At 46.4% G+C, this 23,745-nt stretch overlaps 2 protein-coding genes across 3 annotated transcripts; both read left to right on the top strand.

The window, feature by feature from the left end:
• Positions 1-1,753: 1,753 nt before the first annotated feature.
• Positions 1,754-8,897, top strand: LOC134069826 (kelch-like protein 11). Its single transcript, XM_062525936.1, has 3 exons — positions 1,754-2,321; positions 3,409-4,177; positions 4,409-8,897. The coding sequence occupies exons 1-3, from the start codon at positions 1,771-1,773 to the stop codon at positions 5,243-5,245; spliced, it is 2,157 nt and encodes a 718-aa protein (XP_062381920.1). The 5' UTR covers positions 1,754-1,770; the 3' UTR covers positions 5,246-8,897.
• Positions 8,898-11,104: 2,207 nt separating this feature from the next.
• On the top strand, positions 11,105-21,987 carry LOC134069827 (coagulation factor XI-like). Of its 2 annotated transcripts, XM_062525938.1 has the most exons (12): positions 11,105-11,247; positions 13,848-14,004; positions 14,335-14,444; positions 15,208-15,364; positions 15,695-15,804; positions 16,706-16,862; positions 17,193-17,287; positions 18,327-18,483; positions 18,814-18,923; positions 19,836-19,992; positions 20,320-20,429; positions 21,400-21,987. In XM_062525938.1, exons 1-12 carry the CDS (start codon positions 11,202-11,204, stop codon positions 21,426-21,428), a joined length of 1,395 nt encoding a protein of 464 aa, XP_062381922.1. In that variant the 5' UTR covers positions 11,105-11,201; the 3' UTR covers positions 21,429-21,987. The 2 variants fall into 2 exon arrangements, with proteins under 2 accessions (XP_062381922.1, XP_062381921.1); XM_062525937.1 differs by having other exon boundaries at positions 20,320-21,987.
• Positions 21,988-23,745: the final 1,758 nt, after the last annotated feature.

Raw genomic sequence — 23,745 nt, 5'->3', positions numbered from 1 at the left:
AGGGCAGTTGATGGAGTTCACCAGATGTGTTTTGACCTTGTCAAAAGGTCAAGCCGCATAATATTTAGTAAGGGATAATGTATAGAACGCCGGTCATTATCGGAAAATAATTCCCGACAGGATGAACTGAACCCCGACGCGCAGCGGAGGGGTTTTGCTTCGTCCTGAAGGGAATTATTTTCCGATAATGACCGGCGTTCTATACATTATCGCGCTTATTATACGGCTACTTGCCAAAACGAGAAAACTCATCTCAATGTGTCTTTAGCAATGACTTGGCTACGGTTTCGTGGCTTCCGCAACAACTAGCGGAGTGAACCCGTTGCCATTGGCAGCGGTCATTATTTCTTCGGAGCGGTCATCTATCAAGAAATAATGACCGGTAGAACGTTGGGAAATCCCATTCATGTCAATGGGGCGTTCTACTTGCATTGTGAAGAGCCGTATAATAAAAGCATTTAATTTATTAACGTTGAGACTAAATGTCTGATCTATCCACCAGGAAACCACTGTCTCAACTCAGACTCCTGTAATGGGCCCTGACGCTGTCTCAACTCAGACTCCTGTAATGGGCCCTGACGCTGTCTCAACTCAGACTCCTGTAATGGGCCCTGACGCTGTCTCAACTCAGACTCCTGTAATGGGCCCTGGCGGGTTCCTGGTTGTTCAGGAGCCTGAAGTGGGCGGTCAGCTGGCCTCTCTGATGTCGCTATGTCCCAGGGCTATCGGTGTCACCTGAGACAACCCTCAGTCTTCTACGTCCATTACTTACAAACACGTACCTGTTCACCTTGCACCTATTATCTTATAGCGTTGTGTGTCTATGTTCAGAACTCACTTATAATGTTAATATTGCTTAGCATATTACATTTCATTATTATGGGTGAGGAATAATATAAGTTCTGTGGTGTCCATATACAGTAAGTCAGAAGTGCCGGGGCTGATAAGGGTTAGGGCTCAAACTCATAGATATATATTGACATATAGTTACTCTCCACTGGCTCCCTATAGTAGCCAGAATTAAATTTAAATCTCTCACTCTGGCCTATAGGACACTGACTGGATCTGCTCCTAGTTACTTCAGTTCTTTGATCAAGATGTACATTCCCAACCGCCCATTGCGATCTTCTGAGGAGCGTCTGTTATGCCGACAAACCATTCATGCTAGGTCAAACTGTAGATCCTATTCTTCAGTGGTTCCGTGTTGGTGGAATGAGTTGCCCAGTGCTCTCCGTTCCAGCAACAGTTTTGGATCTTTCAAAAGGGGTCTTAAGGCATATTTGTTTAATATGCACTTAGTCTTTTGAGCGTTTGTTATGTGTTATGGTTTGTATAATAGTATTGTTTTGTTATAATTTGTCCATTGTTAGAATTTGACATTTATTCTGCTATTGTCCTTAAATTTAGCCATACCATGCTATAGTTGTTGTTGTTATTTTATAATTAACGGAGTGACTTATTTGATTGCTATTCTCATTTCATTGTTTTATTTCTCATTAGGGTAGTGCTTAATTGATTGTTTTATTGATAATTGCTATTCCCCCTTTTTGTAATTGTTCACTGTTATTTAATTTGTATTGTTATTTATTTGTATGTCGCTTTGGACAAAGGCGTCTGCTAAATAACCATAACCATAACCATAACCATAACCATAACATATATCTATGGTTCAAACTGACCATAAACTAAAACTACAGACTAGTAGCGCACATTGTGACGTCACTACCATCACCTCGCCGCGTTTGCGCATGCGTGCGCCTGGCCGTGTTTATGTTTGTGTGTTCGTGCGTGAGTCTGCTCAACAGGACGCGTCTGTCGCGGCTTCTGCGGACCAAACCCACCGAGGGCGACATGGCAGCGGCCGCACCGAACTCGGAGGACGCGGGCAGGAGCGGCAGCAATGCAGGAGGAAGCGTGACGCCCAGCGGCCTGAGCGCGGACGGAGACTCCGAGGAGGCCGAGGAATTCACCTCCTCGAGCCACTGCTCGGAGCTCTCGCGCCGCCAGAACGAGCAGCGGAAGCACGGGCTTTTCTGTGACGTGACTTTAGCCTTCAGTAGCGGGACGATGCGTGGAGAAAGCGACACCTGCTTTGAGCTGATGGCGCATCGCTCCGTGCTGTCGGCGGCCACCGACTACTTCTCCCCGCTGCTCGGTGGCCAGTACTCAGAATCCGAGTCGGGGCGCGTGGAGATGAAGGAGTGGAGCTCGGAAACGGGACCGGACCAGGACACGGTAGAGAGCGTCATTCAGTTCATGTACACGGGAGAGATCCGCGTGAGCACTGCTAATGTCCATGAAGTGCTGGAGCTCGCGGACAGGTGAGGCTACACGATGTCACTCACGAGACTGGCTTGACGCGTGAACGCGGAAGGGTCTGAAACGCGCCGCACTCCCGGAACTGCTTTCTACTGTCAAGTGTCAATAGTTTGCTGTGGGGAGTTGAGTGATTGGGGAGGATAGAGTTTGAAATGTGTGACATCCCACTTATCAAGTTATGTGTTATGTATCACTGTTAAGATAGGCTACGTCTCCCTCCTACCTCATTACTCACTTGAGGCGTTGTTGTTGCTTATTTTAGTAAACTTTAAGTAAATCAACTGACAGTCATTTATGTCCAAACGCCAGGTGGAAAGATGGTGGACGTCACCTTATGTGGGGATATCAGGGGGGAAACCTAGGCCTACTGTATCAGGATATCAGGGGGGAAGCCTGACTATAGGATATCAGGATATCAGGGGGGAAACTGGAGAAGAGTTTGCTAACAGAGACTGTTTAGGAATCCAAAGGCTCACACAAAACATGGCGTGGGCTTGCACCAAGTTGTAGTTTATTTGGTCCAACAATTGTAATATGAACCTGGGATTTTGCCATAGTGTCACTTGACTTGAAAGTGGCATATCTTTTCTTAAGTGTCTTAGATCATACTTTTAAGCAAATACAGTTTGCTCAAGATTAGATTATTAGATCACTTTTTAGCCTTTGTTGTGATGTCTATGTTTTTCACACATTCCGGCAGCAAAACTCATGTGGCAGTGAAGCAGTTTACTCAAGTCCATGTTAACGGTCTTAGTCAAAAGCTGAGATATCTCCTTGGTCAGTAACTGGATGGGAGCTTGTGTGTGTGTGTGTGTGTGTGAGGTTGCTGCCGGTCCATCTGAGGGAGTTTTATGGTGAGTTCCTGTGGCGTAAGCTGAGCTTTGTGTGTGTGTGTGTGTGTGTGTAGGTTCCTGCTGGTCCATCTGAAGGAGTTCTGTGGTGAGTTCCTGTGGCGTAAGCTGAGCTTTTGTGTGTGTGTGTGTGTGTGTGTGTGTGTGTGTGTGTGTGTGTGTGTGTGTGTGTGTGTGTGTGTGTGTGTGTGTGTGTGTGTGTGTGTGTGTGTGTGTGTGTGTGTGTGTGTGTGTGTAGGTTCCTGCTGGTCCATCTGAAGGAGTTCTGTGGTGAGTTCCTGCGGCGTAAGCTGAGCCTGGGGAACTGTGTGGCGGTGCACAGCTTGGCCCACATGTACAGTCTGGAGCGCTTGGCGCTACGCGCCGCGGATCTCATCCGCCGGCACTTCCAACAGGTGGCGCTAGACGAGGAGTTCCTGACGCTGCCCTTCCACCTGGTGCGCGACTGGCTGGCGGACGCAGAGGTCACCGTGGAGACGGAGGAGGTGCTGTTCGAGGCGCTGGTGCGCTGGGTGCGCAGGGACGAGGCCGAACGTGGCCGCTACTTCCTGGAGCTGCTGACGCTGCTGCGGCTTCCTCTGATGCGGCCGAGCTTCCTGGCGCGCACGCTGCGGCACGAGAGCCTGGTGGCCAACAGCGCCCCCTGCCTGCAGCTGCTGGTGGCCGCGGTGGAGACGCACGCGCTGCAGGGCGAGAGCCCCAAGATGGCCGCCGGCGCCGAGCCGGAGCCCTCGCTGCTCCTGCCCGCATGCCAGCCGCGCCTGGGCCAGAACATGGACGTCATCATGGTGGTGGGCGGAGTCTCGGAGGGCGGGGACTACCTGAGCGAGTGCGTGGGCTACTTTGTGGCGGAGGACCGCTGGGTCAACCTGCCGCACATACACAACCACCTGGACGGACACGCCCTGGCTGCCACGGCAACGCACGTCTACGTAGCGGGCTCCATGGAGCCGGGATTCGCCAAGACGGTGGAACGCTACAGCCCCGCCAGGAACATCTGGGAACAGGTGTGTGTGTGTGTGTGTGTGTGTGACGTGTGTGTGTGTTTCAGGTCTGAAACGAGTAAGGAAGAACCTTAATTTCTTTAGTCAACTTTAGCATGTGTTTGTAAACTTATGACCACAAATCTACATAAAGCAGACATATTAATTTACTGTGTCTGTGACAAATGAATGTGTTCTGATATTGTGTGTGTGTGTGTGTGTGTGCGTGCGTACGTGTGTGTGTGTGCTTGGCAGGTGAGTAGTCTCCCCACGCGTAAGCACAGCTTCGGGCTGACGTGCGTGCGCGACGCGCTGTACAGCATCGGTGGCCATGGCAACTTCAGCCCGGGCTTCAAGGACGTGAGTGTGTACGAGCCGGAGCTGGACCGCTGGCTGAGCCTGGAGTCGGCGCCGCGCATCCTGCGCGACGTCAAGGCGGTCAGCGTGGAGGACCGCTACGTCTACGTGACCGCGCGCACGCCCGTCGACACCGACCACGAGGACGGCCTGAAGACCGTCACCACGCGCTACGACACCGACAGCCGGCAGTGGACGGAGGTGGACGCGCTGCCGCTCGTCGACAACTACTGCGCGTTCCAGAACGCCGTGGCGTCCAGCAACTTCTACCACACGGCGTCCTGCTGCCCGAGGAGCTACCGCGGCGTCAGCGACGAGGAGGCGCGGCTCAAGGGCGGCGGCGGCGACCTCGCCCGTTCCCACGACGACCTGCTGGAGAGCCTGCCGCCCGAGGTCACGGGCATCGAGGGCGCCGCCATCTGTTACCTAGACGACGACGTGTTTGTGATCGGCGGCTGGAAGAACAGCGACGACGTGGACAAGCAGTACCGGCGCGAGGCCTACCGCTACTGCGCCCGCCGCAAGCGCTGGCTGCTGCTGCCGCCCATGCCGCAGGCGCGTTGCCGGGCGACGGCGTGCCACGTGCGCGTGCCCTACCGCTTCCTGTGCGGCCTGCAGCGCTACCCGATGCCCCAGAACCTGGCGCGCCAACGAGACCGCATGCAGCAGATGCAGCAGCTGCACCGACGCACCCTCACCCTGCGCAGGCAACTGCAGTCCCAGATAGAGTGCTGAACACACACACACACACACACACACACACACACACACCCTGCGCAGGCAACTGCAGTCCCAGATAGAGTGCTGAACACACACACACACACACACACACACACACCCTGCGCAGGCAACTGCAGTCCCAGATAGAGTGCTGAACACACACACACACACACACACACACCCTGCGCAGGCAACTGCAGTCCCAGATAGAGTGCTGAACACACACACACACACACACACCCTCACCCTGCGCAGGCAACTGCAGTCCCAGATAGAGTGCTGAACACACACACACACACACCCTACGCAGGCAACTGCAGTCCCAGATAGAGTGCTGAACACACACACACACACACACACACATACACACACACGCACACACACACGCACACTCACACACTCACCCTGCGCAGGCAACTCCAGTCCCAGATAGAGTGCTGAACACACACACACACACACACACACACACACACACACACACCCTGCGCAGGCAACTGCAGTCCCAGATAGAGTGCTGAACACACACACACACACACACACACACACACACACACACACACACACACACACACACACCCTGCGCAGGCAACTGCAGTCTCAGATAGAGTGCTGAACACACACACACACACACACACACACACACACACACACACACACACACACTCACACCCTGCGCAGGCAACTGCAGTCCCAGATAGAGTGCTGAACACACACACACACACACACACACACACACACCCTGCGCAGACAACTGCAGTCCCAGATAGAGTGCTGAACACACACACACACACACACACACACACACACACACACACACACACTCACACACTCACCCTGCGCAGACAACTGCAGTCCCAGATAGAGTGCTGAACACACACACACACACACACACACACACACACACACACAACCCTTGATCTTTCATCATCATTACTATTTGTCAGGCGTATGGTGTTCTAGCTCTCTCTCCACTCTGATGTCTTAAGATGCTATAATGGAGCGTTACGTTTGGGGTTCTAGGGTTCTGGGGTTCTCTGATGTCTTAAGATGCTATAACGTTAGGTTTGGGGTTCTAGGACTCGTTTGGGGTTAACTCTTGTGTTCTAGGGTTCTAGGGTTCTCTGATGTCTTAAGCTGCTCTGATGAACTGCTCGCCTGCACACACACACACACACACACACACACACACACACACACACACACACACACTCTGATGTCTTAGCTGCTCTGATGAACTGCTCGCCTGCACGCACACACACACACACACACACACACACACACTCTGATGAACTGCTGGCCTGCAGGAGCTGATGGAAATAAACTCTTTCTCATTATGAGCTCTGAAGATGCCTCCACATGTCCAACACACACACACACACACACACACACACACACACACACACACACCACAGACACACCAGCTTACAATGGTAATTCAGCTGATTTAGATTGTTGTACCACCTCAAGCTGGTCATTTAAATTGGTGTTGCTGGTCTACATTGCTGGTTTAGCTGGCCATGTCAGCTGGTCATTCTAACAAAACCAGCTTGACCATCTTACACCAACAATGTCAAGCTTGGCAGGCTGATCACCAGCATAACCATCTTACACCAGCTGTATCCCACATGACAGGCTGGTCCATGACCACTTTCCTCAGATGGTCACGCCAGCATGTCCACCTGGTGGCCTAACCAGCTACACCAGTAAAGACCAGCAAGAGCTGAAAGAAAATCAGCCAAGTCCTTTTTGCACACAATTGTCTTTTCCAGAACTCCTCATACATCACGGATACTTCCTGGCCATAGCATGTGATCCTCATGCTACGTCATGTGACTAGTCAAGAAAATAAGATAATTGGCCAATACAATACATATACATTCAGCATTCTCTTGCCATAATTATGCTCCTTACAGGATACTCCTGATATGACTGCCTCTGGCAGGATACCCTAATAACTCCATAATTATGCCCCTTACAGGATACTCCTGATATGACTGCCTCTGGCAGGATACCCTAATAACTCCATAATTATGCTCCGTACAGGATACTCCTGATATGACTGCCTCTGGCAGGATACCCTAATAACTCCATAATTATGCCCCTTACAGGATACTCCTGATATGACTGCCTCTGGCAGGATACCCTAATAACTCGTGACAAAAGGGGTCGCATGACCTTTATTAGAGAGTAGTGCTTCGTCTGTCATTTGCTCTCAAATGACAGACGAAGCAGAGTTGAATCGAATGTACAGAAAAGCATATACATAATATATAATATTTATACCACACACAACACGCACCATACACTCAGGCATGTGTGAACTGCCACTGGCGATAGATGTGACCAAATGAATTCTGAATTCACATTCCTGCATAAACACACAGCTCCTCCAGGTGTGAAGAGGGTTATCACCAATTATCATGTGTGATTTTATGGGATCTATATTGGCTGTCTTAACACAACGGAATTATCATGTGTGATTTCAAGTCCAACTTTGCCCCTCCACCCAGAAGTGTATGTTTGCCAGTGGAGCTACGGGAGTTAGACTGACTCTCTTGTAGTTAGGTATTACCAGGCTAATTGGGCCAAGCTACTGAAGTTAGACTGACTCTCTTGTAGTTAGGTATTACCAGGCTAATTGGGCCAAGCTGCCAAAGGGAGAAGTTCCCTCCCACGTCTGTCAACTTTCGATTTCAAACAAGTTTGTCCGGATTTTTTTGCGACTATAAACATGTTTAATGTGTGCACAAAAATTATGACATTGTTTTATAAATGTTACTGTGTTAGTCCTGTGTTTTTCTGTTCTTGTATAGCTTAGCGACCTTAATCTTGCTGAGCCAAACAAGTTGGTCAGTGTTGCTGGCAAGGTCATGGGGCTGAATCAGTCCGTGACTTATGGTTCTCATATGGTTCTCTTATGGTACTCTTATGGTACTCTCCCTCAGCTAGAAGGTACAGCGTTCCCACCCACAGGACTAAACATCCCAAAGCTAGAAGGTACAGAACTCCCACCCACAGGACTGAACGTTCCCAACTCTCCCTCAGCTAGAGGGTACAGCGTTCCCACCCACAGGACTAAACGTCCCCAAGCTAGAGGGTACAGCGTTCCCACCAACAGGACTGAACGTCCCCAAGCTAGAAGGTACAGAACTCCCACCCACAGGACTGAACGTCCCCAAGCTAGAGGGTACAGCGTTCCCACCAACAGGACTGAACGTTCCCAACTCTCCCTCAGCTAGAGGGTACAGCGTTCCCACCCACAGGACTGAACGTCCCCAACTCTCCCTCAGCTAGAGGGTACAGCGTTCCCACCCACAGGATTAAACATCCCCAAGCTAGTGGGTACAGCGTTCACACCCATAGGACTGAACGTCCCCAACTCTCCCTCATGTGCACTGCCATGAACATGCTCAATTTGCCCACTGAGGTCACTATTGCACTTCCTGCTTTTCTTGCACACTGGACGTTTGGAGTATTGCTCATCTTGGCCTCTCTGTGGGGTGATCTTGCACTGTGTTTTATTCCATGTACCGCTCCCTGTCTATCTGTGCTGTAATGCTCTCCATTGCTATTTATTAACTTGTGTGTTGTTTCATTGGTTGCGTGTTTCTTGATACCTGGCTGCAACTTAATCTCCCCCTGGGATAATAAATTTCACTTGACTTGATCTCAGATATCAGCCAGACTTTTATTAACATGACCTTGTGCCTGTCTGTCCCTTTACGTTCCTCCACACCTACAGGAGATGAGTCAACATACAGTATAGGGTGCCTCTCATTTGGCCTTTTATACACCCTCCCTTCCATCCTCGATCCTCGTCCTCACTGATCTAGATAAAGAATGATGGGGCGGCAACAATGGGATAGTCTATCCAGTGTTAGTTATAGATCAGAGGGAACGAGCCTCGAGGATCGAGGAGAGAGTTTGAGAGCCACCCATATAGAAGAAGATTAGAGGGAAGAAGATCAGAGGGAACGAGCCTGGAGGAGAGAGTTTGAGAGCCACCCATAGAGAAGAAGTGTCAAACTGACATGGCAGCCATAGTAACCTGAAGAAGAATGGCAGGTCGTGTTCCTCTCTCAACTTTTAGATCAGGCTGCCTGACCTTTGACCTCATAAATTACATCGATCAGAGGGTGGTAGAATGTGTGATGGTGAACTTCTCTCAGTAGGTGTTTCGAGCTGAGAATCAAGACTCTGTCTACCTCGCCAATATAAATCAACCTGATTGGCTAATTAAACCAATATACAGAAGCCGATATACAGATTATTGATCAAAATAGAGCTTAGTCTCTAAGTAATGTGCTGTAAACGCAGCGAAGGTCTGAACTGAACAGCAGCTTTGTGCTGTTGTCTGAAGTGAAGAGCAGCATGTCTGAACTGAAGAGCAGCATGTCTGAACTGAACAGCAGCATGTCTGAACTGAACAGCAGCATGTCTGAAGTGAACAGCAGCATGGCTTTAGGTCTGAAGTGAACAGCAGCATGTCTGAAGTGAACAGCAGCATGGCTTTATGTCTGAAGTGAACAGCAGCATGGCTTTAGGTCTGAAGTGAACAGCAGCATGTCTGAAGTGAACAGCAGCATGTCTGAAGTGAACAGCAGCATGGCTTTATGTCTGAAGTGAACAGCAGCATGTCTGAAGTGAACAGCAGCATGGCTTTAGGTCTGAAGTGAACAGCAGCATGTCTGAAGTGAACAGCAGTATGTCTGAACTGAACAGCAGCATGTCTGAAGGGAACAGCAGCATGTCTGAAGTGAACAGCAGCATGGTTTGTGTTGTTGTCTGAACTGAACAGCAGCATGGCTGAAGTGAACAGCAGCATGTCTGAAGTGAACAGCAGCATGTCTTAAGTGAACAGCAGCATGTCTTAAGTGAACAGCAGCATGTCTGAAGTGAACAGCAGCATGTCTTAAGTGAACAGCAGCATGTCTTAAGTGAACAGCAGCATGGATGTATGTTGTTGTCTGAACTGAACAGCAGCATGTCTGAAGTGAACAGCAGCATGGCTTTAGCAGCATGTCTTGTGCTGTTGTCTGAACTGAACAGCAGCATGTCTGAACTGAACAGCAGCATGTCTGAACTGAACAGCAGCATGTCTGAAGTGAACAGCAGCATGTCTGAACTGAACAGCAGCATGTCTGAACTGAACAGCAGCATGGTTTGTGTTGTTGTCTGAAGGGAACAGCAGTAGGGCTTTAGCAGCATGGCTTCAGCAGCATGGCTTTGTGCTGTTCTCCCCACCAGCTGAGAGCACATCGCACAGACAGGCCGGGGCCTGAGAGCTGGACAGTCCGGGTGGAAACCAGACGAGTTAAGATCTGTAGATGCCCTTTGACCTCCCCACAGCCTGCCCTGCCCCCTGGGGGTACGGGGGCAAACAGGGGGACCAGCTAGGGCTCTAATTGCCCCAGCGCTCGGTAGTGCCTGTGCCCTTAGTCCTGGCCAGGGCACTGCTAGTGCCACTCAGTCATGGTCGGGGGCATGTTTTGGCGCTCTATATAATTGAAACTGCCTTATCAAAAAATTCAATTGGATTCCAATAGAAATATTCCTATAGGATTTTAGCTCCAAAATATGGTAGAAATCCTTTTGTATCAAAATGGTGTAGGATTTTAATGCATCTGCTCACTTCACATAACCACCTTTACTTAGGCTATTGAACATCACTGTCCGTATATCCAAGATGGGAAATCAAATATTGATTCTAGCCTGCACTATTTCTTTCACAACATATTTGGTGCTCAGCTCTCATAAATGTGTCCAGTAAGAATTTGAAATCTGGACGGCAATGGCCTGGGAGAAAGTGAAGACCTAGGAACCAATCACCAATATTGCGCTGAGTTGGACGGAAGGAATTAGTAGTGACACATAGGTTTGTTTTGGTTGTGCAGCCCAGAGATATGGCGGTGGTGCTGCTGGCCAGACTAGCAAGTTTACTAATGTATGACATTTTCACGACTGAACTTCAATGTTCGTGTACATTGTAACGAGTCTGCCCTGTGGGCCTAACGATGGTAAGAGCCTATTAGCGATTCCTATCTGTAGCGTAGCCCGCTGTTAGCGCTGCTAACGTTGGCTTGCGGCAACTGTTCTCGCGAAGTTAACGTAGCAGCCGGGGAGAATTAGTCCAACTGTGCCTGTCTCTCCGCTTGAAATTACCGACAATAGGTGGTTGTTGTTGGAAAACAGGTTGGACTCGTCTGTCATTCATGTAGGCTATATTTTGCCATGGCTTTCGCAAATGCTACATCGAAAACAGCCCTTGGCTAATGAGATCTCTGTTCTATTTTTAGTTATGCGTTATTACCTGAACTCTTTGCTGGCGACACAAAACGACCCAAAGGCCTTTGAAATGTTCTCTCTTCAGCCCCACTTGCTGTTCTTGGCTGCTATCATTTGTGTACCTAATTTCATCCTCAATTTATGCATGTTCCTATGCTTGAATTTCCCCTTGGGGATCAATAAAGTATCTATCTATCTATCTATCTATCTATCTGCTGTGGACACAACAAATATCTGGCATCATTAATTCACTCAGTATTGTAGACAAAATTGGGGCCTGAAGAAAAAGTAGAAATTGCATTAATTTGGTACAGGATTATAATATTTAAACTGAGTTGAATACTGAATATTACATGCTGTGTAGCCTATATAATGATATACAATATAAAATCATATTACATTAATGTCATATTGATATATAAACTACTGATATGAAATGAGAAAATACCGAATTTACATACAGGTCCCTGCAGTCTCAATTAACAGAGTTTATGAAGTTGGTTTCCCATCTGCTAAACCCCACAGCCCATAAGAACCTTTTTAAAATAAAAAAGGGTTCTACTGTATATTCCCCGGTTCCATACAAAGTGGGGAGCATAGGACCCGGGAACAAAGGTACACTCCCATACCGATTAGCCTATAACTCCCTGACCTCAGTCCAGCTACACAGAACAACAACTAAACGAACAAGATAGATAGATAGATTGCACTTTCCCCAAGGGGGAAACTATTTTGCTATCTGGCAACCACACACAACAACATTCATCAATAGGACAGTTGACACTTAAAGGTTGGGTACGGAATTCGCAAAACGGCCGGCATATTTTGAACATATAGCCTACAACTAGTGATGGGGAAACCGGCTCAGTGAAGCGAACCGGTTCAACCGAACGGTTTTTGGGTGGCCTACCGGGTTAATTGATTCGGTCACCGGTTTGGGGGGGGGGGGGGCAAAACATGCAACGTGCAGCCTCAAAGCCTCAAACTGCAAGCAAATGTCTTGCTCGCCTTGTCTGAAATACTGTAGGCTGACATTGTTAATTCATAGCCTTCCATCACTGCATTATGCACTGGCTGGCCACTGCTACATTCGGTCTCGCTCAGTTGCCTGCGTGGTCTCGTGACAGCCTACCATAGCCGCCAACCTTCGCTTCTAATTAAACATAGCTCTTAACTATCAAGACGGCTGCAATGTAGACTAATATAATACTTTCCCATTGACAGTGTATGAATTTAATTTACATGAACACAATTCAGTAAGATACACAAGAAATAAAGCCTTCTTGATCGATTGTATCAAACTTGCCGAAAACCATACAGTCTTTTGATAACACACTGATGCAGGACCCACGGGTAGGCTGTCTCATTCAGTAGCCTGATGCGCGGTCTCCTGACCTAGCCTATAGCCTGCAACATTCACTAATAATAATAATAATAATAATTATCATAATAAATATAGCCGCAAGCGGAGAGGGCAGGCCCTCATACCTGCGGTCCGCGACCCGTGACATTTTTTAATCTAACTAAGCCACACCCTAGGCCAGAGCTAGTGGTAGCAATAGCACACATGCCCACCAAATTTGTTTCATTGTTGTGACTGTGTGTGTCACCCTAATAGACAATGTGCTAGGTGGCGCTATAGGGTCCCTAAGCCACACCCTAGGCCAGAGCTCTGTCCCTGACTAGCGGTAGCAATAACATACATACCCACCAAATTAGCTTAATTTTCTTGAAAGTATGTGTCAGCCACAACAGACAACGCAGTAGGTGGCGCTATAGAGTACCTAAGCTCTGTCTCTGACTAGCGGAAGCAATAACACACAAGCCTACCTAATGTGGTTCAATTTTGTGAATGTATATGTCAACCACAACATGTAACGCCCTAGGTGGCGCTATAGAGTCCCTAAGCCACACCCTAGGCCAGAGGTCTGTCTCTGAGTAGCGATAACAATAACACACAAGCCCAACAAATGTGGTTCATTGTTTTGTGAATGTATATGTCAACCACAACAGGTAACGCACTAGGTGGCGCTATAGAGTCCCTAAGCCACACCCTAGGCCAGAGGTCTGTCCCTGAGTAGCGATAGCAATAACACACAAGCATACCTAATTTGGTTCAATTTTGTGAACGTATATGTCAACCACAACAGACAACGTGCTAGGTGGCGCTATAGAGTCCCTAAGCTACACCCTAGGCCAGAGCTCTGTCTCTGACTAGTGGTGGCAATAACACAAAAGTCCACCAAATGTGGTTATTGTCATATGGTTTTCATAATATTACTGCACTTGTGTGTGTGTTTGTGTGTGTGTGTGTGTGTGTGTGTGTGTGTAGAATGTTTTCCGGACCTAAAGGTGGATGTGGACTTCCCTGGCAGCGATGTGCTGCAGATCATCTCCGCTGATGAGCTCCACTGCCAACGGGCCTGCAGCCAGCATCCCTCCTGCCAGTTCTTTAGCTTTCTCAGGCCTGACTGGACCAGGGACAGCAGGTGCCTTATAAGCCATCACACCACGACCACTGTAGTACACAAACATCCACCACAAATATACAGTAATCTCCTGTGTATTAGCCACATTGTGTATAAGCCGCAGGTCAGCGTTTTATTCAAGATAAAAGAAAACAAAGCATATTAATGCTATATTAACTGCCCCCATGTATTAACCTCATACTGTAGCTGAAGAAATTTTGCAAAATCAGTGTATGAGCCGCGGCTAATAGTCGGGAAATTACGGGTACATGCTAGAGAAATTCATATTGCTTTGTTTTCAAAGTCTGTAAGATTTGTAACGATATCTGATTTTTGTCCCTATCTGCCCAGGCGTTTCTACTGTTACCTCAAGCACACAGATTCTGGGAAACCATCTCGAGTGACCAAGCTGAAGGGGGTGACATCAGGCTACTCCCTTAAAAACTGCAAGGAGACAACTGGTGGGCTCAGTCTGCTTCCTCTTCACTTCAGTAACATTTATAAAAAAATACTTATCAGATGTTTTCTTTTTCTCTTTACTCAATTACCAATGATGCATCATTTGTCCATATGTTCTCTAATATTAATAATAATAATAAAAATAATAAGAAATATAGCCGCAAGCGGCGAGGGCAGGCCCTCGCACCTGCGGTCCGCGATCCGTGACATTTTTTAATCTAACTAAGCCACACCCTAGGCCAGAGCTAGCGGTAGCAATAGCACACATGCCCACCAAATTTGGTTTGTTGTGAATGTGTGTGTCAACCATAATAGACAACGTGCTAAGTGGCGCTATAGGGTCCCTAAGCCACACCCTAGGCCAGAGCTCTGTCCCTGACTAGCGGTAGCAATAACATACATACCCACCAAATTAGGTTAATTTTCTTGAAAGTATGTGTCAGCCACAAAAGACAACGCAGTAGGTGGCGCTATAGAGTACCTAAGCTCTGTCTCTGACTAGCGGCAGCAATAACACACAAGCCTACCTAATTTGGTTCAATTTTGTGAATGTATATGTCAACCACAACAGGTAACGCACTAGGTGGCGCTATAGAGTCCCTAAGCCACACCCTTGGCCAGAGCTCTGTCTCTGACTAGTGGTGGCAATAACACAAAAGTCCACCAAATGTGGTTATTGTCATATGGTTTTCATAATATTACTGCACTTGTGTGTGTGTGTGTGTGTGTGTGTGTGTGTGTGTGTGTGTGTGTGTGTGTGTGTAGAATGTTTTCCGGACTTAAAGGTGGATGTGGACTTCCCTGGCAGCGATGTGCTGCAGATCATCTCCACTAATGAGCTCCACTGCCAACGGGCCTGCAGCCAGCATCCCTCCTGCCAGTTCTTTAGCTTTCTCAGGCCTGACTGGACCAGGGACAGCAGGTGCCTTATAAGCCATCACACCACGACCACTGTAGTACACAAACATCCACCACAAATATACAGCAATTTCCTGTGTATTAGCCACATTGTGTATAAGCTGCAGGTCAGAGTTTTATTCAAGATAAAAGAAAACAAAGCATATTAATGCTATATTAACTGCCCCCATGTATTAACCTCATACTGTAGCTGAAGAAATTTTGCAAAATCAGCGTATGAGCCGCGGCTAATAGTCGGGAAATTACGGGTACATGCTAGAGAAATTCATATTGCTTTGTTTTCAAAGTCTGTAAGATTTGTAACGATATCTGATTTTTGTCCCTATCTGCCCAGGCGTTTCTACTGTTACCTCAAGCACACAGATTCTGGGAAACCATCTCGAGTGACCAAGCTGAAGGGGGTGACATCAGGCTACTCCCTTAAAAACAGCAAGGAGACAACTGGTGGGCTCAGCCTGCTTCCTCTTCACTTCAGTAACATTTATAAAAAAATACTTATCAGATGTTTTCTTTTTCTCTTTGCTCAATTACCAATGATGCATCATTTGTTCATATGTTCTCTAATAATAATAATAATAAAAAAAATAATAATTAATATAGCCGCAAGCGGCGAGGGCAGGCCCTCGCACCTGCGGTCCGCGACCCGTGACATTTTTTAATCTAACTAAGCCACACCCTAGGCCAGAGCTAGCGGTAGCAATAGCACACATGTCCACCAAATTTGGTTCATTGTTGTGAATGTGTGTGTCAACCATAATAGACAACGTGCTAAGTGGCGCTATAGGGTCCCTAAGCCACACCCTAGGCCAGAGCTCTGTCCCTGACTAGCGGTAGCAATAACATACATACCCACCAAATTAGGTTAATTTTCTTGAAAGTATGTGTCAGCCACAAAAGACAACGCAGTAGGTGGCGCTATAGAGTACCTAAGCTCTGTCTCTGACTAGCGGCAGCAATAACACACAAGCCTACCTAATTTGGTTCAATTTTGTGAATGTATATGTCAACCACAACAGGTAACGCACTAGGTGGCGCTATAGAGTCCCTAAGCCACACCCTAGGCCAGAGGTCTGTCTCTGAGTAGCGATAGCAATAACACACAAGCATACCTAATTTGGTTCAATTTTGTGAACGTATATGTCAACCACAACAGACAACGTGCTAGGTGGCGCTATAGAGTCCCTAAGCTACACCCTTGGCCAGAGCTCTGTCTCTGACTAGTGGTGGCAATAACACAAAAGTCCACCAAATGTGGTTATTGTCATATGGTTTTCATAATATTACTGCACTTGTGTGTGTGTGTGTGTGTGTGTGTGTGTGTGTGTGTGTGTGTGTGTGTGTGTAGAATGTTTTCCGGACTTAAAGGTGGATGTGGACTTCCCTGGCAGCGATGTGCTGCAGATCATCTCCACTAATGAGCTCCACTGCCAACGGGCCTGCAGCCAGCATCCCTCCTGCCAGTTCTTTAGCTTTCTCAGGCCTGACTGGACCAGGGACAGCAGGTGCCTTATAAGCCATCACACCACGACCACTGTAGTACACAAACATCCACCACAAATATACAGCAATTTCCTGTGTATTAGCCACATTGTGTATAAGCTGCAGGTCAGAGTTTTATTCAAGATAAAAGAAAACAAAGCATATTAATGCTATATTAACTGCCCCCATGTATTAACCTCATACTGTAGCTGAAGAAATTTTGCAAAATCAGCGTATGAGCCGCGGCTAATAGTCGGGAAATTACGGGTACATGCTAGAGAAATTCATATTGCTTTGTTTTCAAAGTCTGTAAGATTTGTAACGATATCTGATTTTTGTCCCTATCTGCCCAGGCGTTTCTACTGTTACCTCAAGCACACAGATTCTGGGAAACCATCTCGAGTGACCAAGCTGAAGGGGGTGACATCAGGCTACTCCCTTAAAAACGGCAAGGAGACAACTGGTGGGCTCAGCCTGCTTCCTCTCAACTTCAGTAACATTTATAAAAAAATACTTATCAGATGTTTTCTTTTTCTCTTTGCTCAATTACCAATGATGCATCATTTGTTCATATGTTCTCTAATAATAATAATAATAAAAAAAATAATAATTAATATAGCCGCAAGCGGCGAGGGCAGGCCCTCGCACCTGCGGTCCGCGACCCGTGACATTTTTTAATCTAACTAAGCCACACTCTAGGCCAGAGCTAGCGGTAGCAATAGCACACATGTCCACCAAATTTGGTTCATTGTTGTGAATGTGTGTGTCAACCATAATAGACAACGTGCTAAGTGGCGCTATAGGGTCCCTGAGCCACACCCTAGGCCAGAGCTCTGTCCCTGACTAGCGGTAGCAATAACATACATACCCACCAAATTAGGTTAATTTTCTTGAAAGTATGTGTCAGCCACAAAAGACAATGCAGTAGGTGGCGCTATAGAGTACCTAAGCTCTGTCTCTGACTAGCGGCAGCAATAACACACCAGCCTACCTAATTTGGTTCAATTTTGTGAATGTATATGTCAACCACAACATGTAACGCACTAGGTGGCGCTATAGAGTCCCTAAGCCACACCCTAGGCCAGAGGTCTGTCTCTGAGTAGCGATAGCAATAACACACAAGCCCAACAAATGTGGTTCATTGTTTTGTGAATGTATATGTCAACCACAACAGACAATGCACTAGGTAGCGCTATTGAGTCCCTAAGCTACACCCTAGGCCAGAGCTCTGTCTCTGACTAGCGGCAGCAATAACACCCAAGCATACCTAATTTGGTTCAATTTTGTGAACGTATATGTCAACCACAAAAGACAACGTGCTAGGTGGCGCTATATAGTCCCTAAGCCACACCCTAGGCCAGAGCTCTGTCTCTGACTAGTGGTGGCAATAACACAAAAGTCCACCAAATTTGGTTATTTTCATATGGTTTTCATAATATTAGTGCACTTGTGTGTGTGTTTGTGTGTGTGTGTTTGTGTGTGTGTAGAATGTTTTCCGGACTTAAAGGTGGATGTGGACTTCCCTGGCAGCGATGTGCTGCAGATCATCTCCACTGATGAGCTCCACTGCCAACGGGCCTGCAGCCAGCATCACTCCTGCCAGTTCTTTAGCTTTCTCAGGCCTGACTGGACCAGGGACAGCAGGTGCCTTATAAGCCATCACACCACGACCACTGTAGTACACAAACATCCACCACAAATATACAGTAATCTCCTGTGTATTAGCCACATTGTGTATAAGCCGCAGGTCAGCGTTTTATTCAAGATAAAAGAAAACAAAGCATATTAATGCTATATTAACTGCTCCCATGTATTAACCGAATACTGTAGCTGAAGAAATTTTGCAAAATCAGTGTATGAGCCGCGGCTAATAGTCGGGAAATTACGGGTACATGCTAGAGAAATTCATATTGCTTTGTTTTCAAAGTCTGTAAGATTTGTAACGATATCTGATTTTTGTCCCTATCTGCCCAGGCGTTTCTACTGTTACCTCAAGCACACAGATTCTGGGAAACCATCTCGAGTGACCAAGCTGAAGGGGGTGACATCAGGCTACTCCCTTAAAAACGTCAAGGAGACAACTGGTGGGCTCAGTCTGCTTCCTCTTCACTTCAGTAACATTTATAAAAAAATACTTATCAGATGTTTTCTTTTTCTCTTTACTCAATTACCAATGATGCATCATTTGTTCATATGTTCTCTAATAATAATAATAATAATAAAAATAATAATAAATATAGCCGCAAGCGGCGAGGGCAGGCCCTCGCACCTGCGGTCCGCGATCCGTGACATTTTTTAATCTAACTAAGCCACACCCTAGAACAGAGCTAGCGGTAGCAATAGCACACATGCCCACCAAATTTGGTTTGTTGTGAATGTGTGTGTCAACCATAATAGACAACGTGCTAAGTGGCGCTATAGGGTCCCTAAGCCACACCCTAGGCCAGAGCTCTGTCCCTGACTAGCGGTAGCAATAACATACATACCCACCAAATTAGGTTAATTTTCTTGAAAGTATGTGTCAGCCACAAAAGACAACGCAGTAGGTGGCGCTATAGAGTACCTAAGCTCTGTCTCTGACTAGCGGCAGCAATAACACACAAGCCTACCTAATTTGGTTCAATTTTGTGAATGTATATGTCAACCACAACATGTAACGCACTAGGTGGCGCTATAGAGTCCCTAAGCCACACCCTAGGCCAGAGGTCTGTCTCTGAGTAGCGATAGCAATAACACACAAGCATACCTAATTTGGTTCAATTTTGTGAACGTATATGTCAACCACAACAGACAACGTGCTAGGTGGCGCTATAGAGTCCCTAAGCTACACCCTTGGCCAGAGCTCTGTCTCTGACTAGTGGTGGCAATAACACAAAAGTCCACCAAATGTGGTTATTGTCATATGGTTTTCATAATATTACTGCACTTGTGTGTGTGTTTGTGTGTGTGTGTGTGTGTGTGTGTGTGTGTGTGTGTGTGTGTGTGTGTGTGTGTAGAATGTTTTCCAGACTTAAAGGTGGATGTGGACTTCCCTGGCAGCGATGTGCTGCAGATCATCTCCACTGATGAGCTCCACTGCCAACGGGCCTGCAGCCAGCATCCCTCCTGCCAGTTCTTTAGCTTTCTCAGGCCTGACTGGACCAGGGACAGCAGGTGCCTTATAAGCCATCACACCACGACCACTGTACACAAACATCCACCACAAATATACAGTAATCTCCTGTGTATTAGCCACATTGTGTATAAGCCGCAGGTCAGCGTTTTATTCAAGATAAAAGAAAACAAAGCATATTAATGCTATATTAACTGCCCCCATGTATTAACCTCATACTGTAGCTGAAGAAATTTTGCAAAATCAGTGTATGAGCCGCGGCTAATAGACGGGAAATTACGGGTACATGCTAGAGAAATTCATATTGCTTTGTTTTCAAGGTCTGTAAGATTTGTAACGATATCTGATTTTTGTCCCTATCTGCCCAGGCGTTTCTACTGTTACCTCAAGCACACAGATTCTGGGGAACCATCTCGAGTGACCAAGCTGAAGGGGGTGACATCAGGCTACTCCCTTAAAAACTGCAAGGAGACAACTGGTGGGCTCAGTCTGCTTCCTCTTCACTTCAGTAACATTTATAAAAAAATACTTATCAGATGTTTTCTTTTTCTCTTTGCTCAATTACCAATGATGGATCATTTGGGTCATTCCACCTCAATTCAACAGATTTTAGAGAAAATTTCTGCTTGACCATCTCAGATTTTCTTCAAACTTTTACCATCTAAAGAGTAACCATTTAAACTAACTTAGCCAAAATATTAGATTGGTATACCTTATACATCCAGAGAAATTTTTTTTTTAACATGGTACCCCCCTTCTGATTTTTGGCACATTGGCGCCCTCATCTAAATCTGCAGCAAAGTTCAGATGTCATTATCTCAAAAAGTTTTCAAGCTAAAGACTTTAACTACCACATGTTTATAGCCTATGTTGTCTATGGTCTAGACCTAATGAGTATTGAAATGTCCGGGTGCAGTTACTGTTTCATACTGTAGATCCCAATGAAGCATCTCAGTAATGCAGCTCATGTATCTAGGGTCTCTGGTTGTACAGTATGTCGAGGGCTGAGAAGCAAAGGGGCATAAGTGACATTTCACCAACTTTACAGGAGAGCCAAAACAAATCTAACTTCTACTGGATTTGTTCACAGTTAAAGACCTTTGGTTTTTGTTCAATAACTTTATATTTATAAATATTTTACTTCTATAATTTTGTCAGTTAGAAAGAGCTGATCAAGAGCTTTCAGGTGATATGTATATGTATGTATACCCTTTGCTTCTCAGCCCTAGATGTGTCATTTACAAGAGATCACCTGTCACGATTCCACCCTTTGTAAACGTAATACGGATTAGAATTAATTTGAGCACTTAACTGTGTGAGTTAACTGAACACACACAAATCTACAGTTGTACTCTTAGTGAGGGCGCATACTTGTATACTGACAGTGAATTATTTTGTGAGAAAAAAAAACATCCTTTGGCACAAACCCTCTCTTCTGTCATTCCCAGACTCACCAGACTCAGATTACTGTGACTAGAGATGCATGGATGTAGATCCCTAGCATCATTCCCCCCTGCAACATGGCCACTTCTCAAAAAGCCCGCGATGAGGGGCGGCAAACACCACAGAGCTTACACTCATGTCACCATGGATACCCACGAATCACGATGCTGCCATGCAGAGCTCGCATCTTCTTCTCTCTCTTTCCAAACTCATGAACTCTCGCTCTCTTTCCAAACTCCCAACTCATGAACTCCTCTCCTCCACATCCTCTCTCTCTTTCCAAACTCCAACTCATGAACTCCTCTTTCCAACATCCTCTCTCTCTTTCCAAACTCCAACTCATGAACTGCTCTCCTCCACATCCTCTCTCTCTTTCCAAACTCCAACTCATGAACTCCTCTTTCCAACATCCTCTCTCTCTTTCCAAACTCCAACTCATGAACTCCTCTTTCCAACATCCTCTCTCTCTTTCCAAACTCCAACTCATGAACTCCTCTTTCCAACATCCTCTCTCTCTCTCCAAACTCCAACTCATGAACTGCTCTCCCACTCTGCACTCCCAAGGCTTTAATAAAGTGGCCAGTTATTCTGCTGTTCTGTGTCTGTGTCTGTACATCCCTCCGCACGGGTCTAAGTTCAAGATGTTAGTTCAGGATAGAAAGAACTAATTAGACTTGTTAGGGTTTCTGGCAAACATCTAAACATAATATTTTGAAATGTAGGCCTTAAGTAGGCCTTAAAAGTCTTAAATATAATATATGTAAGACCATTAGGGCCTACATTTCAAAATATTATTTTTGAACATGCCAAGACCCATTGTCTCATGTTCTTGTTCATTGAACACTTTCTACAGTGGTTATTTGAACTATTTTGCCATATACAGTATAGACTGTTGTTTTCGGTATTGAAGTTATTTCTCTCAAAGGTACAGAACTACAGATTTATCATGATGTTGAAAAAACTACAAACAGAGTCCATTTGAACTGTTCACTGACGCAAACTTTGCAGCCCATATTTACTTGCCAGTAATTCTTGGACCATGATTTTTCCTTGAAGCTTGTCTCATTCACTGTGATTGGCTGATTTGATGAGAGTAGCCGCACTGTTTGCTTGATCTAACCATGTCTCAGTTAAAAGTAAAAAATCAAGGTTTTGTGTGCAAATCAGATCATTAATTAGAATGATTTGTTTGAAATAGATCTGATATTTAAGTGGTAGTTTTGCTGCAAGAGTTGGGACATGGGCACGACAGGGGCAGAACACTGAGAAGCCTTCAAAGGGCCAGCTGAAGAGGCAGCTTTGAGCTGTGGCTGAGGAGGAGGTGTAGGAGTTGGGGGCTGGACAACATCCAGGGTCAGGGGGAGACCTCTAATACTTAAAAGAGAGAATCCTGCATACTGTCCATTACGCATGCAACATTTATTCACATTCACAACGTTTCAACCTTCCTCAGGTGAATTTACACATCACATTTGAACTGCGCGCTCAAGTAGTATGGGTTGATGGGGGAGACCTCTGCCATCGCTCCGTCACCAGGAGACAGACTGGGGTTACATGAGTTAAACGTCAGTGACTGGTGTCTCTCCGGGGGGTGTGGCCCCTGGCTTCTTGGGAGAGGCAGGGTGGGGTGAGGGTTGGAAGAAGACCACATGGTCGAAACGTAATTCTATTCTGTGCCAAAAGAAAATAAACCACAAAGAGGGATTTAAAGTGTGCAAACTTTTTCTTTTTTTCACGAATCATTTTTGTTCTGCACCTTTACCTGGGATGTGCACAGTCTTTTTACTATAACTGGGGTGGGGGTTAACCTACTGTAGGCACCGGTGAAGCTGACGCAGGCAACAATGGCCTGCAGGGCTTAACCCCAGATTGGGTCATTCTGTGTCAAATCAGACAAAATCTAGGAAAATGGCTTTTTGGCCTTTCTAAAACAGTGAAGAGATGGACAGTAAGTGAAAGGGAGAGATGGGGGTGGGATTGGGAAATGACTTAGGTCGGACTCCAACCTGGGTCGCCGTGGGAACTTGGCCTGATGGTGGCACAGACTCTATAGCCAGTGGGGCCATAGTCCAACAAACAGTAGTTTTGGTATGTTCATAGGGCTAAAATGATATGTGTACTAACGTACATACAGCTTAGTGTTTCAATGAGGTGCAAAAAGTTATTTCTAGTGACTTTCTAGTGTTTGAATTTATTAAGAACTTGTATGGCAGATGGTTATGGCAGACAGAGTTGTTAAAGGTACAGTAAGTGTTCCCCAAACAATTGTTCCTGTCCATGATGTATGTTTTCCGCTGCTGTTAGTTATCCCCATCATGAACAGAAATGCTGCAGGAGAGGAGTGTTTCTTT

Source organism: Sardina pilchardus, chromosome 22 (assembly GCF_963854185.1).
Source record: "Sardina pilchardus chromosome 22, fSarPil1.1, whole genome shotgun sequence".
Lineage (NCBI taxonomy): Eukaryota > Metazoa > Chordata > Actinopteri > Clupeiformes > Clupeidae > Sardina > Sardina pilchardus.
The sequence above is the reverse complement of the archived record's forward strand: the minus strand, read 5'-3'. Positions and strand labels throughout refer to the sequence as shown.

Coding starts and splice junctions, on each gene's coding strand:
- LOC134069826 (XM_062525936.1), top strand. CDS start 1,771: ATGTTTGTGTGTTCGTGCGTGAGTCTGCTCAACAGGACGCGTCTGTCG. Junction 2,322..3,408: donor GTGCTGGAGCTCGCGGACAG/GTGAGGCTACAC, acceptor GTGTGTGTGTAG/GTTCCTGCTGGTCCATCTGA. Junction 4,178..4,408: donor CCAGGAACATCTGGGAACAG/GTGTGTGTGTGT, acceptor TGTGCTTGGCAG/GTGAGTAGTCTCCCCACGCG.
- LOC134069827 (XM_062525937.1), top strand. CDS start 11,202: ATGTTCGTGTACATTGTAACGAGTCTGCCCTGTGGGCCTAACGATG. Junction 11,248..13,847: donor GCCCTGTGGGCCTAACGATG/GTAAGAGCCTAT, acceptor GTGTGTGTGTAG/AATGTTTTCCGGACCTAAAG. Junction 14,445..15,207: donor AAACTGCAAGGAGACAACTG/GTGGGCTCAGTC, acceptor GTGTGTGTGTAG/AATGTTTTCCGGACTTAAAG.